The 14,352-nt window shown below is 41.4% G+C and overlaps 1 protein-coding gene across 16 annotated transcripts in view; it reads left to right on the top strand.

The window, feature by feature from the left end:
* Positions 1 to 14,352, top strand: part of ZNF75A (zinc finger protein 75a) — a 44,157-nt gene that overhangs the window by 12,848 nt on the left and 16,957 nt on the right. For 3 of the 16 annotated variants that reach the window (XM_036310554.1, XM_036310549.1, XM_036310559.1), the window contains one exon: positions 7,000 to 7,059. The exons of the other annotated variants lie outside the window; for them this stretch is intronic. In XM_036310554.1, coding sequence (XP_036166447.1) covers positions 7,000 to 7,019 — 20 coding nt within the window. In that variant the 3' untranslated portion in view covers positions 7,020 to 7,059. Of the gene's footprint in view, positions 1 to 6,999; positions 7,060 to 14,352 lie in introns of those variants that run through there. 16 annotated transcript variants of the gene reach the window in all.

Below are 14,352 nucleotides of genomic sequence, written 5' to 3'. Positions count from 1 at the left end.
TTCTAACTCTCTATCCGTCTCCCTTCCTCTCTATAAAAAAATCAATAAAATATATTTAAAAAAAGAAAAAAATGGATACCCACATGGAGCTTGTATTCTAGTGAACAGTAAAAAAAGAGAAAGGTTATGCTTTACTCCTTGTAGTTAGACAAGGTCATCAGGTCATTTTGTTCAGTGGGTTGCTAGCAGAAGCCTCACTTCTGGGCTGAAGCATTTATTTGTTGGTACAAGACTCTCTGGTGCTCTCCTTTCTTGCCTCAATCGTGGAAGCACATATAGAGAGAGGTGTCATGAGATCAAACCAGTCTAGAATGCTGAGTCCCTTACATAGTGGGTTAGCTGTTCTGTGAGTCCCCCAGGCCTATAGTGGGCTTTGTGGGAACAAGAAATAAACATTTGTGTTTAATCACTGAGATGTGTGCTGTGTGTTTCTGCAGTATTACCTGGCCTGTTTTTAATAGAGGTGGCTCTTATATTAGAGCTTTGAAACTTTTTGTTTTCCATTTCACTTGGCCTTTGGCCCTCAGGAAAGATCTAGTTCCTATGGATGCTCCACCAAGCTGATATAACACTGATGGGAACACTAGGAACTTAAAAGACTATAGGTAAAAGTCAAAATATTAAGTAAAACAACAATGGCCCTAGCCAGTTTGGCTCAGTGGATAGAGCATCGACCTGCGAACTGAAAGGTCCCAGGTTCGATTCCGGTCAAGGGCACGTACCCACGTTGTGGGCTTGACCCCCAGTGGGGGGCTTACAGGAGGCAGCCGATCAATGATTCTCATTATTGATGTTTCTATCTCTCCCTCTTCCTTCCTCTCTGAAATCAATAAGAATATATTTAAAAAACAAAACAAAAAACAACGAAAAGGACTATATAAGATATTAAAAAAAGACTCATTCCTTATCAGGGCACATATCCTAGGAGGTCAGTTTAAGTGGACAAGGCAGTCTTCTCCCTCTGGCCTCATTCCTCTTTCCTTGTTCTTTGTTCCCTTATACACCACTGCCCCATGTGCACAAAATGTGTTTCTATTGATCAATGAGGTAGGGAGAGAGTAGGGGTTGCCTTTCATTCCTCATGTGAGTACAGATTTCAAGGAATGGTTGGTAACTACCCCTGTGGAACCTTCTGTGAGTTGTGCCTCAAAAAAAAAAAACCAAACTAAAAAAAACATGGGATATGTGGCAAATCCTACACCCATATTGGTGTATAAAGGAAGTGGTTGCTCTTCCTGGGCTAAGGGGTGACAGTTGGGAAGAAGCTTGAGTAGGAAAGCAGGAGTAGGACATCATTTGGGGAGTGAGAAGTCTCCAGTGGGAATGTCCTAGCTTAGCCAATAGCCAGCAGCACAATGTCTCAAAACTCCTTATGCTTGGAATTTGGGGTGGACATGTGGAAATTGTTAAAGGAACTTCTATAGCCTTATCACTGGGATAAGAGCAGATAACTAAAAGAACAACCTAAATACAAAATCTATTGCTCTGGCTGGGTAGCTCAGTTGGTTAGAGCATCGTCTTGATATGCCAAAGTTAACGGGTTTGATCCTCAGTCAGGGCACGTACAAGAAACAACTAATGGATGTATGAATAAGTAGAACAACAAGTCTCACTTGCTCTCGCTCTCTCCTCCCTCTAAAATCAATAAAATATTGAGGCTTATTTTAAAAATAAAATCTGAGACATGACCCTATATTCAGTTTCCAATATTAGTATTAAAGTTCTCACAATTCTCACAAATATATCCTCCATACCCAGATGATTTCTAAGACAAACCAAAGCTAGCCCCCAAATTCTCAACCCCTCCTCTGCCCTAGTCTAAGTGGCCAAAGTGCTGGGCACATCCCAGACCCAGAGTTCTCCCCACCATTAAGTGGATTCTGAAACTTCAAGCTGATCATAAGAACCTCAGCTATCTTAACGAGGGGAATGAGGACTTGGAATCAAACTAAAACTAAGACTGTTGGGGTTTCAATTGGTTTTTGGAAAAGTGAGAACAGTTTAATTCCCCAAGAGAGCTTGAGAAGAAGGATGCTAAGCAGTCTTTCCCATCCAACTGGACAGTTGGGATAACAAAATATTTGAACTCCATAAAATATTTTTAAAGCATTCACTGAGTCACTCCACTGACAAGTGCTTACTGAGCACCTGCAGTTTCTACGCTCATGTGTAATGGATCATGGCTACCTATTAACTACCTTTTCTCTTAGGGCAGTGGTCGGCAAACTGCGGCTCACGAGCCACATGCGGCTCTTTGGCCCCTTGAGTGTGGCTCTTCCACAAAATACCACGTGCGGGCGCGCATGTACAGTGTGATTGAAACTTCATAGCCCATGTGCAGAAGTCTGTATTTTGTGGAAGAGCCACACTCAAGGGGCCAAAGAGCCGCATGTGGCTCGCGAGCCGCAGTTTGCCAACCACTGTCTTAGGGGCTTTCCCTCTAGTACTAGAGTGGATTATTTGCTGAAGTTCTCACATTCTTTCTGTGGGTTCTCTCTTGTATAGAGTCTCTGAAGTATCCTCAGGTAGGAAATGTTGAAGCTTTACCTATACTCTATAGTTGTGTCCTTTCCAAATGAGTACACAAGCATATTATTACTGAATCTTTTCCACACTTGTCACTTTTACAGTTTCTTTCTTGTGTGGGTTCATTGGGGAGCAAACCCTAAGCACTTTTTGAAGCATTTACTAACCTTTATTGTAGGGTTTTCTTCTTGTGTGAATTTTGTGAATGGTAACTGGGCCACAATGAACTGCTTTCCTCCAATATGATATACACATATCTGATCATTTCTGTACTTCACTTAAAGCAATTCCCCCATCTACCTGAGAAATTAAGTAAGCAAGCTCTTACGCTGAGTTTTCAGATTTGGGAAAACTATCAGAATCACTTCTCATTTCTATCACAGAAAGATGATAGATATTGCACCACTCTTAGCACTAACTCAACAGATTAAGCTTTATAGTATTTGGATACACTGCACCTTTACGGAAAAATAAGTTTACTGATGAATTTTTTTAAACCAATGGATATACAAGGCACAGAAATGTATACATACTTTAACAGCTGGTAGCTGTTAAATGAAATGTATTTTAATAAATACCACCTTTATCATTCAAAGTGTGCATACTAGTATACATTTTGGGGGACACCCTGTATTTCCAACAACATAATTTCCATGATTTGTACAAACAACTGCACAGTTTCAAAGCATTGGAGGGGGAAAGTGAATGATCTTTAATGTTCATGAGGAGAAAAGTAAAATTAAGTATTTTTAATTTTAAAAATCTTAAATTAGAAAAGTTAGTAGCTTAAGGAATAAACATTTCTTGCACAGAAGAGTTAGAAAAATGGTTTTTTAAATGTTTCTTCAGCTCTAGCCCAGTGGATAGAGTGTCTACCTGTGGGCTGAGAGGTCCCAGGTTCGATTCTGGTCAAGGGCAGGTGCGTGCCCTTGGTTGCAGGTGCATGTGGGAAGCAACCAATTGATGTGTCTCTCTCACATCAATGTTTCTCTATGTCTCTCCACCTCCCACTCTCTAAAAATCAATGAAAAAATATTCTCAGATTAGGATTAACAAAACACACACACACACAAATAATAATTTTTAAAAAGTTTCGTCATCCTGTAACTATCGTGAGTAAGCATTACCCAGCATTAAAGCTATTTATCCTCCTACAAGGAGAAGCTCACCTTTCCAAACTATTCTTCTTTGAGTTAAGAGCACTCTTATAGCCCTGGCTGGTGTGGTTCAGTTGGTAAAGAGACAGACACATAGATCAATGGAATAAAAAGTCCAGAATTAGATACACATAAATATGGCAAGTTGATTTTTTATGGGCAACTTTTTAATGAGGTAACATTCACATAAAAATAACCATTTAAAAGTGAACAATTGAGCTTGGTTGGTATGGCTCAGTGGTTGAGCCTTGACCCATGAACCAGGAGGTCACAGTTTGATTCCAATTAGGGCACATGCATGGGTTTCAGGCTTGACCCTCAGGAGGGGGCATGCAGGAGGCTTCGGATCAATGATTATCTCTCATCATTGATATTTTTTTCTCTCTCCCTCTCCCTTTGTCTCTGAAATCAATCCTATATAATAAAAGCCTAATATGCTAAGTGTCTGGTCAACTGGTAGGCCATTCAACCAATCAAAGTGTAATATGCTAATGATATGCTAAGGCCGCTCAAGCGCTCACTATGACATGCTCTGACCACTAGGGGGCAGACAGTTGACTGGTCAACCAGTTGCTATGCTGTGCACTGACCACCAGGGGACAGATGCTCTGATCAGTAGGTTAGTTTGCTGCTGGGGTACGGCCGATCTGGACTGAGCAAGATGGGCCAGACATACCCTGGAGCCCTCCTGCAGTCCCTCCCCAGCTGGTCAACCTCCCGCGCCCCTCCCCAGCCCCAACCATGCACCAGTGGGGTCCTTCAGCCTGGCCTGTGCCCTCTCACAATCCGGGACCCCACGAGGGATGTCAGAGAGCCAGTTTTGGCCCCATCCTGCAGGCCAGGCCAAGGGACCCCACTGGTACATGAATTCGTGCACCAGACTTCTAGTAAAGATACAGTTTTAAATGAGCAATTGAGTGACATTTAGTACATTCACAATGTTGTGCAACCACCATCTCTAGTTTCAAAACATTTCCATCACTCTCAAAGAAAAGCACATATCCATTAGGTAGTTGTTCCCCATTCCTATCTCCCCAGAGTTTTGGCAACCAGAAATCTTTTTGTGTCAGTAGATTTGTCTATTCTGAATATTTAATATCAATAGAATCAAGCAGTTAAAAAAAAGGGGGGGGCGTGTCTGGCCTTTTTGTCCAGTTAGCGTAATGTTTTTGAGGTTCATCTACATTGTAGCATGTATCAACACTACATTCCTTTTTTGGCTGAATAATATTCCATAATATTAATATACCACAATTTGTTTACCCATTCATCTGTTGATGGACAATTGAATTGTTTCTACTTTTTTGGCTATTATGAATAGTGCTGCTATAAATATTCATGTACAAGTTTTTGAATACCTGCTTTCAATTCTTTGGGGTATACATCAAGGAGTGGACCTGTGGGGTCATATGGTAATTCTATGATTAATTTTTGAGGGATAGTCAAACTTTTTTATAGTGGCTGAACTATTTTACATTCCCACCAGCCATGTGCAGGTGTTTCACTTGCTCTACATCCTTGTCAACACTAGCCATTTTCCTAGTTTATGTTATTACCAGAGGACCGATGCACAAAATTCTGCAAGAGTAGGCCTTCCTTCCACCAGCTGCTGGCACCGGCTTCCCTCTGGCACCCGGAGCCGTGCTTCCCTTGCAGCCCCGATCTTATCCAAAAGGTAGCCCGAAGGACATCTGGTCTAATTAGCATATTATGCTTTTATTATTATAGATTATAGACATTTAAATTACTATGAAGTGGTCTTTCATTGTGGTTTTGATTTGCATTTCCCTAGTGACTAATACTATTGAGCACATTTTTATGTGTTTGTTGATCATTTCTCTTCTTTGGAAAAATATCTGCTCAAATCCTTTGGTCATGTTAAAACTGGGTTGTTTGTCTTTTTACTTTTGAGTTAAAGGAGTTCCTTATATATTCTGGATATTAACCCTTATCCTAATATGATTTGCACATATTTTATCTCCTTATGTAGGTTTTATTTTCACTTTCTTGATAATGTCTTTTAAACAAAAATTTTAAAATTTGGATGAGGTCTAATTTATCTACTTTTTCTTTGTTGCTTTTGCTTTTAGTGTCCTATTTAAAATCCCTTGTCAGCCCAGCTGGCGTGGTTCAGTGGTTGAGCATCAAGCTAGGAACCAGGAGGTCATGGTTCGATTCCAGGTCAGGGCATATGCCCAGGTTGCAGGCTCATTCCACAGTGCGGGGCCTGCAGGAGTCAGTGGATCAATGATTCTCTATCATTGAAGTTTCTATCTCCCCCTCTTCCTCTTCTTTCCTCTCTGAAATCAATAAAAATATATTTTTAAAAAATAAAAATAAAATCCATTGTCAAATACAAGGTCATAAAGATTTACCTTGATGTTTTCTTCTATAGGTTTATAGTTTTATTTGTTATATTTATGTCATAGATCCATTTTATTAATCTTTTTGGATAGTGTGAGATAGGGGTCCAGCTTGATTCTTTTGCATGCGACTATCTGATTGTCCCAGCACCATTTGTTGAAGAGACTATTTTATCAGTCCATTGAATGATCTTATTGAAAATAAGTTGGCCATAGATGTCTGGGTTTATTTCTGGGGCCCTAATTCAATTTTAGTGGTCTGTATGTCTCTCTATATAATCTTAGTACCACATTATTTTGAATACTGTAGATTTGTAGTAGGTTTTGAAATTGGGAAATGTGAACCTTTCAACTTTGTTCTTTTTCAAGACTGTTTTGGCTAATCAGGGTCCCTTGCAATCCTATTTGAATTTGAGGATTAGCTTTTCCATTTCTGCAAAAAAAAAGACCATTGGAATTTTTTTTTAAAATATATTTTATTGATTTTTCACAGAGAGGAAGGGAGAGAGATAGAGAGCCAGAAACATCGATGAGAGAGAAACATCGATCAGCTACCTCCTGCACATCTCCCACTGGGGATGTGCCCGCAACCCAGGCACATGCCCCCGACCAGAATCGAACCCGGGACCCTTCAGTCCGCAGGCCGACGCTCCATCCACTGAGCCAAACCGGTTTCGGCGACCATTGGAATTTTGATAGAGATTGCATTGCATCTTCAGATTGCTTTGGGAGTACTGCCATATTAACAATGATAAGTCTTCTAATCCATGAACATGAAGTACTTTCCTTTTATATATGTCTTCTTAATTTATTTTAGCAATGTTTTGTAGTTTTTAGTGTACAAGTCTTTCATCTCCTTAGTTAAATTTGTACCTATGTATTTTATTCTTTTGGATACTATTATAAATGGAATTATTTTCTTTTTTTAAATATATTTTATTGATTTTTTACAGAGAAGAAGGGAGAGCGATAGAGAGTTAGAAACATCGATGAGCGAGAAACATCGATCAGCCGCCTCCTGCATACCCCCCACTGGGGATGTGCCCGCAGCCAAGGTACAAGCCCTTGACCAGAATCGAACCTGGGACCCTTCAGTCCGCAGGCCGATGCTCTATCGGGGCCACTGAGCCAAACCGGTTAGGGCAATGGAATTATTTTCTTAATTTAGTTTTCACAGTGTTTATCACTGGTGTATAAAAATACAACTGACTTTTTGTTAATCTTGATCCTGGATTTTGCTGCATTTGTTTATTAGCTTTAGTAGTTTTTATGTGGACTCTGGAATTTTCTATATATAGAATCATGTCATCTATGTTTAGAGAAAGATTTACTTCTTTTTCTCCCAATTTGAATGCCTTTTCTTTCTTTTTCTTTCCTATTTACTCTCTATAAAACGTCCAGTATAATGCTAAATATCAGTGGTGGTATTAGGCATCTTTATTTCATTTCTGATTTTAGGCAGAAAGATTTTAGTCTTTTCCCATTGAGTATGATGCTATCTGTACTTTTTTAAACAAAATCTTTATTGTTCAGATTATTATAGATGTTCCTTTTTTTCCTCCATAGCTCCCCTCCACCTGGTTCCCACCCCACTCCAGGCTTTTCCCCCCCACCCCTACTGACCTCCTCCATAGGTGTAAGCTCTTTGTACAATCTCTTCCCATACCCCCTACAACCCCTCCCCCCTGAGAATTGTCAGTCTGCTCCCTTTCTGTGCTCCTGATTCTATTATATTCACCAGTCTGTTCTGTTCATCAGGTTTTTTATTCATTTGATTAGGTTCACATGTTGATAGATATGTATTTGTTGTCACTTAGTTCATTATTTTTTATCTTTACCTTTTTTTTCTTCTTCCTCTTTTTAGAGAATATCCTTCAGCATTTCATGTAATACTGGTTTGGTGGTGATGAACTCCTTTAGCTTTTTCTTGTCTGTGAAGCTCTTTATCTGACCTTCAATTCTAAATGATAGTTTTGCTGGGTAGAGTAATCTTGGTTGTAGGTTCTTGCTATTCACCACTTTGTATATTTCTTGCCAATCCCTTCTGGCCTGCATAGTTTCTGTTGAAAAATCAGCTGACAGTCGTATGGGTACTCCTTGTAGGTAACTAAATGTTTTTCTCCTGCTGCTTTTAAGATTCACTCTTTGTCTTTTGCCCTTGGCAAAAGTCCTCTTTGGATTCCTCTTGTTTGGGGTTCTCTGCGCTTCCTGGATTTGTAAGTCTATTTCTTTCACCAGGTAGGGGAAGTTTTCTGTCATTATTTCTTCAAATAGGTTTTCAATATCTTGCTCTCTCTTTTCTTCTGGCACCCCTATAATTCGGATGTTGGTATGCTTGAAGTTGTCCCAGAGGCTCCTTACACTATCTTCATATTTGTGGATTCTTTTTCTTTTTGTTTTTCTAGTTGGGTATTTTTTGCTTCTTCGTATTTCAAATATTTGACTTGATTTTTGGGATCCTCTAGCCTGCTGTTGGATCTCTGTATATTATTCTTTATTTCAGTCAGTGTATGCTTAATTTCTAATTGGTCCTTTTTCATATCCTTGAGGGTCTCACTAAATTTCTCAGAGGTTTTTAGAAGATTCTTTAGTAACCTTATAACTGTGGTTTTGAACTCTATATCCATTAGTTTGCTTTCATCCATTTCTTTCATTTGTGACTTCTTTGTCTCCGCATTTTGGCTGCTTTCCTGTGTTTGTTTCTATGAATTGGGTGGAGCTGCTAAGTCTCCTTGAGTTGAGAGAGTGGCCTTGTATGGTAGGTGTCCTATAGGGCCCAGTGGCTCAGCCTCCCCAGTCACCTGAGGTGGATGCTGTTAGTGCACCCCTTTGTGGGCTGTTTGCACACTCTTGTTGTAGTTAAACCTTGATTGTTGTTGGTATCACTGGGAGGAATTGACCTCCAGGCCAATTGGCTGTGATGACCAGCTGTGTCTACACTGGAAGATCTGTTGCACAGGAGACACCCTTATGGGGCAGGACTTGCTTCAGTGAGGCTTTGGTGCTCACTGAGTCTGCCCCTTGAGTCTGTCTCTTATGGATGTGAAGAGTTGTAATCTGGTATGGTCTCACTCTGACCACTGGGTACACTGGCTCTTGGATCTCCAAGGAGGTGCAAGGTCAGCCACTGTCTAGGGCTGCCCAGCAGGAGCTACAGAGACATCTGCAGAATCCTCCTCTTTGTATGGGGTTTGGAAGTCCCCAGACGAGGTCCAGTTGTGACACAAGGCAGGCTGTTGCTGCCGGACCTTGGGCCTTCTTTTGGAAGCTCTGGGGCTCTCTAACCCAGCTGCAGTTTGACAGGTTTTAGGCAAAGAGAGGACAGGCCATTCATATGCAAAAGCCAATGTGCATAGCTTGGGTGGGGTTGTAAATTGGGTGGGGCGGGGTCTCTGGGAATCACCAGGGCGGAGCAAACAGCAGTGGCTGCCAGTCAGCCCTACACTGGAGTGGTCCTCGGATCTCCATGTCCCATGCCCCCATGCAGGAACAATGATCAGTGCAAGCATCTCTGAGAGAAAGCCACCCTCGCATTCCTGTCCCGATGTTAGACAGTCCAGTTTCTCCCCGTATGTGTCTGGGTCCCCCAGAGTCTCGCCTGGAACTGGAGTTCAGAGCAGTTGGGAGCTTGTATCTCCCTCCCGATTAAAAGAGCAGCACATCCAGGTGCCAGCACTTTCTGCGCTTCTGCACTTCTTACCACTCTCAATGTGCTTTGGTCACCTCTCTAGTTATGGAACTTCCACTCAGCCAGCTTTCCTGTGGTTCTGGGTGGTAGTTGTTCTGCCTTTTAGTTGTAATTTTGATGTGGTTGTGAGAGGCAACAAGTATAGGTGTTTACCTATGCCACCATCTTGGTTCTCCCTCTGTTATCTGTACTTTTAAAAATAATTACCCTTTATCATCTTGAGAATGTTCCATTCTATTCCTAGTGTGTTGAGTGCTTTTATCATGAAAAGGTGTTGAATTTTGTCAGGTGCTTTTACTGCATCATTCAATGATCATTTGTTCTTTCCCTGCATTTTACAATGTAGTGTATTAGTTGATTTTCTTATGTTGAAACCACCCTTGCATTCCTGGAATAAATCTCACTTCGTCATGCTATAAAATCTTAATATGCCATTAAATTCAGTTTCTTAGTATTTTGTTGAGGATTTTTGTATCTGTATATATAAAGGATATCGGTCTGTAGTTTTTTCCCTTGTGGTATTTTTGACTGTGGCTTATTTATTTATTTTGGTTAATCCTCACCGGAGGATATTTTTTTCCCATTAATTTTAAATAGAGTGGAAGGGAAGGGGGCAAGGGGAGAGAGAGAAACATTGCTATGAGAGAGCCACATCAATTGGTTGCCTCCCAAGCATGCCCTGAATCTGGGCGGGGAACCTGAATCCTAGGTGTGCTCCCTTGACTTAGATTCAAACCTATGACCCTTCAGTGCACCAGCCAAAGCTCTAACCACTGAGAACACTGGCCAGGGCTGTGGCCAATTTATTTATTTTATTTTATTTATTTATTTATTTTAATTAAATCTTTATTGTTCATATTATTATAGTTGTTCCTCTTTTTTCCCCCCATAGCTCCCCTCCAACCAGTTCCCACCCCACCCGCCGCCCTCACCGCCCCCGCCCCCGTCCTCATCCATAGGTGCACGATTTTTGTACAGTCTCTTCTCGCATCCCCCATACTGCTTTCCCCCACAAGAATAGTCAGTCCACTCCCTTTCTATGCCCCTGGTTCTATTATAATCACCAGTTTATTCGGTTCATCAGATTATTTATTCACTTGATTTTTAGATTCACTTGTTGATAGATGTGTATTTGTTGTTCATAATTTGTATCTTTACCTTTTTCTTCTTCTTCCTCTTCTTAAAGGATACCTTTCAGCATTTCATATAATACTGGTTTGGTGGTGATGAACTCCTTTAGCTTTTCCTTATCTGTGAAGCTCTTTATCTGACCTTCAATTCTGAATGATAGCTTTGCTGGATAAAGTAATCTTGGTTGTAGGTTCTTGGCATTCATCACTTTGAATATTTCTTGCCAATCCCTTCTGGCCTGCAAAGTTTCTGTTGAGAAATCAGCTGACAGTCGTATGGGTACTCCCTTGTAGGTAACTGACTTACTTTCTCTTACTGCTTTTAAGATTCTCTCTTTGTCTTTTGCTCTTGGCACTTTATTTTATTTTTATTTTTATTTTTTAAAAATATATTTTAATGATTTTTTACAGAGAGGAAGGGAGAGAGATAGAGAGTTAGAAACATCGATGAGAGAGAAACATCGATCAGCTGCCTCCTGCACATCTCCTACTGGGGATATGCCCGCAACCCAGGTACTTGCCCTTGACCGGAATCGAACCTGGGACCTTTCAGTCTGCAGGCCGACGCTCTATCCACTGAGCCAAACCGGTTTCGGCTGCTCTTGGCATTTTAATTATGATGTGTCTTGTTGTGGTCCTCTTTGGATTCCTTTTGTTTGGGGTTCTCTGCGCTTCCTGGACTTGTAAGTCTATTCTTTCACCAGGTAGGGGAAGTTTTCTGTCATTATTTCTTCAAATAGGTTTTAAATATCTTGCTCTCTCTCTTCTTCTGGCACCCCTATAATTCGGATGTTGGTACGCTTGAAGCTGTCCCAGAGGCTCCTTACACTATCTTCATATTTTTGGATTCTTTTTTCTTTTCTGGTTGGATGTTTTTTGCTTCTTCGTATTTCAAATCTTTGACTTGATTCTTGCGATCCTCTAGTCTGCTGTTGGAACTCTGCATAATATCCTTTATTTCAGTCAGTGTATGCTTAATTTCTAATTGGTCCTTTTTCATAACATCGAGGATCTCACTAGATTTCTTGAGGATCTCACTACATTTATTGGCGGTCTCACCAGACTTTTTGAGGGTCTTACTAAATTTATTGGTGGTTTCTAGAAAGTTCTTGAAAAACCTTAAAAGTGTGGTTTTGAACTCTATATCCAGTTGTTTGCTTTCCTCCATTTCTGTCATTTGTGACCTGTTTCTTTGTCTCCGCATTTTTTATGCTTCCCTGTGTAGGTAGAGTGGCTTTGTGTTCTAGGTGTCCTATAGGGCCCAGTGGCTCAGCCTCCCCAATTACCGGAGGTGGACACTCTTGGTGCACCCCTTTGTGGGCTTTGTGCACAGTCTTGTTGTTGTTAAGCCTTGATTGTTGTAGGTATCACTGGGAGGAATTGACCTCCAGAGGCCAGTTAGCTGTGAGAGTCAGCTGTGTCTACAGTGGGAGAACTTCTGTGCTGAAGACACCCTTATGAGGCAAGACTTGCTTCAGTGGGGCTTTGGTGCTCGTTGAGTCTGCCCCCTGAGTGTGTCCCTTATGGATCTGAGGAGCTGTAATTGGATGGTCCCACTCCGACCACTGGGTACACTGGCTCTTGGATCTAAGGAGGTGCTAATTTAGCCTCTGCCTGAGGCTACCCAGCAGGAGCTACGAAGAGATCTGCAGATTCCCCTTCCTTGTTTGGGGTTTGGAGGTGCCCAGATGAGGCCCAGCTATGAAGCAGTGCAAGCTGCTGTGGGGCCTTGGGCCTTCTCTTGGAAGTTCTGGGTCTGTCTGGCCCAGCTGCAGTTTGTTAGGTAATTTTCAGATTGCAAAGAGACAGGGCATTCATATGCAAATCCTCTGCTGCAGCTTGGGTGGGGCGGGGTCTCAGGTCATCAACAGGGTGGAGCAAGCAGCTATGGCTGATCCTCAGTCCTGCCCTAAGGCGCCCGAGTCTCAATGTCCCTGTAATCGCTGCAATCACCTTTGAGAGAAAGCTGCCCTCGAGTTCCGAATCTGCCTGCTGCCAGACAGTCCAGTTTCTCCCTGTATGAGTCTGGGTCCCCAGAGACTCACCCAGAACTGGAGTTCAGAGCAGTCGGGGGTTGTGACTCCCTTCCAATTCAAAAAGACAGCCGAGTCCTCAGTTGCCAGCCCTTGCCGCATGCGCCTCCGTACCTCTGCACATCCACACCTTCTCTGAGTTTCAGTGTGCTTTTCTCTTTCCTTCTAGTTGTAGAGTTTCCACTCAGCCAGCTTTTCTGTGGTTCTGGATGATGTCCGTTTTGTCTTTTAGTTGTATTTTTGAATTTGTTGCAGGAGCCAGCAATTTCCAATGTTTACCTATGCCACCATCTTGGTTTCTTTTTTTTTTTTGTCTTTTTTTTTAATTAAATCTTTATTGTTCAGATTATTACATTAGTTACTCTTTTTTCCCACCATAACTCCCCTCCACCCAGTTCCCACCCCACCCTCCGCCCTCACTCCCCACCCACTGTCCTCATCCATAGGTGCACGACTATTGTCCAATCTCTTCCCTCACCCCACACCCGTTTCCCCCCCCCAAGAATAGTCCATTCCCTTTCTATGTCCCTGATTCTATTACATTTGCCAGTTCATACTGTTCATCAGATTATTTATTCCCTTGATTTTTAGATTCACTTGTTAATAGATGTGTATTGTTCATAATTTGTATCTTTACCTTTTTCTTCTTCTTCCTCTTCTTAAAGGATACCTTTCAGCATTTCATATAATACTGGTTTGGTGGTGATGAACTCCTTTAGCTTTTTCTTATCAGTGAAGCTCTTTATCTGGCCTTCACTTCTGAATGATAGTTTTGCTGGATAAAGTAGTCTTGGTTGTAGGTTCTTGGTATTCATCACTTTGAATATTTCTTGCCACTCCCTTCTGGCCTGCAAAGTTTCTGTTGAGAAATCAGCTGACAGTCGTATGGGTACTCCCTTGTAGGTAACTGACTTTCTTTCTCTTGCTGCTTTTAAGAGTCTCTCTTTGTCTTTTGCTCTTGGCATTTTAATAATGATGTGTCTTGGTGTGGTTCTCTTTGGATTCCTTTTGTTTGGGGTTCTCTGCGCTTCCTGGACTTGTAAGTCTATTCTTTCACCAGGTAGGGGAAGTTTTCTGTCATTATTTCTTCAAATAGGTTTTAAATATCTTGCTCTCTCTCTTCTTCTGGCACCCCTATAATTCGGATGTTTGTACGCTTGAAGCTGTCCCAGAGGCTCCTTACACTATCTTCGTATTTTTGGATTCTTTTTTCATTTTGCTTTTCTGGTTGGGTGTTTTTTGTTTTTTTGTATTTCAAATCTTTGACTTGATTCTTGCGATCTTCTAGTCTGTTGTTGGGAGTCTGTATAATGTTCTTTATTTCAGTCAGTGTATGCTTAATTTCTAGTTGGTCCTTTATCACAATATCGAGGGTCTCATTAGATTTCTTGAGGATCTCACTACATTTATCGGCGGTCTCATCAGTCTTCTTGAAGATCTCACTACATTTATCGG

This window comes from Myotis myotis, unplaced genomic scaffold, assembly GCF_014108235.1.
Source record: "Myotis myotis isolate mMyoMyo1 unplaced genomic scaffold, mMyoMyo1.p scaffold_m19_p_5, whole genome shotgun sequence".
Classification (NCBI taxonomy): domain Eukaryota; kingdom Metazoa; phylum Chordata; class Mammalia; order Chiroptera; family Vespertilionidae; genus Myotis; species Myotis myotis.
This window is presented reverse-complemented; position numbering and strand designations above follow the sequence as displayed.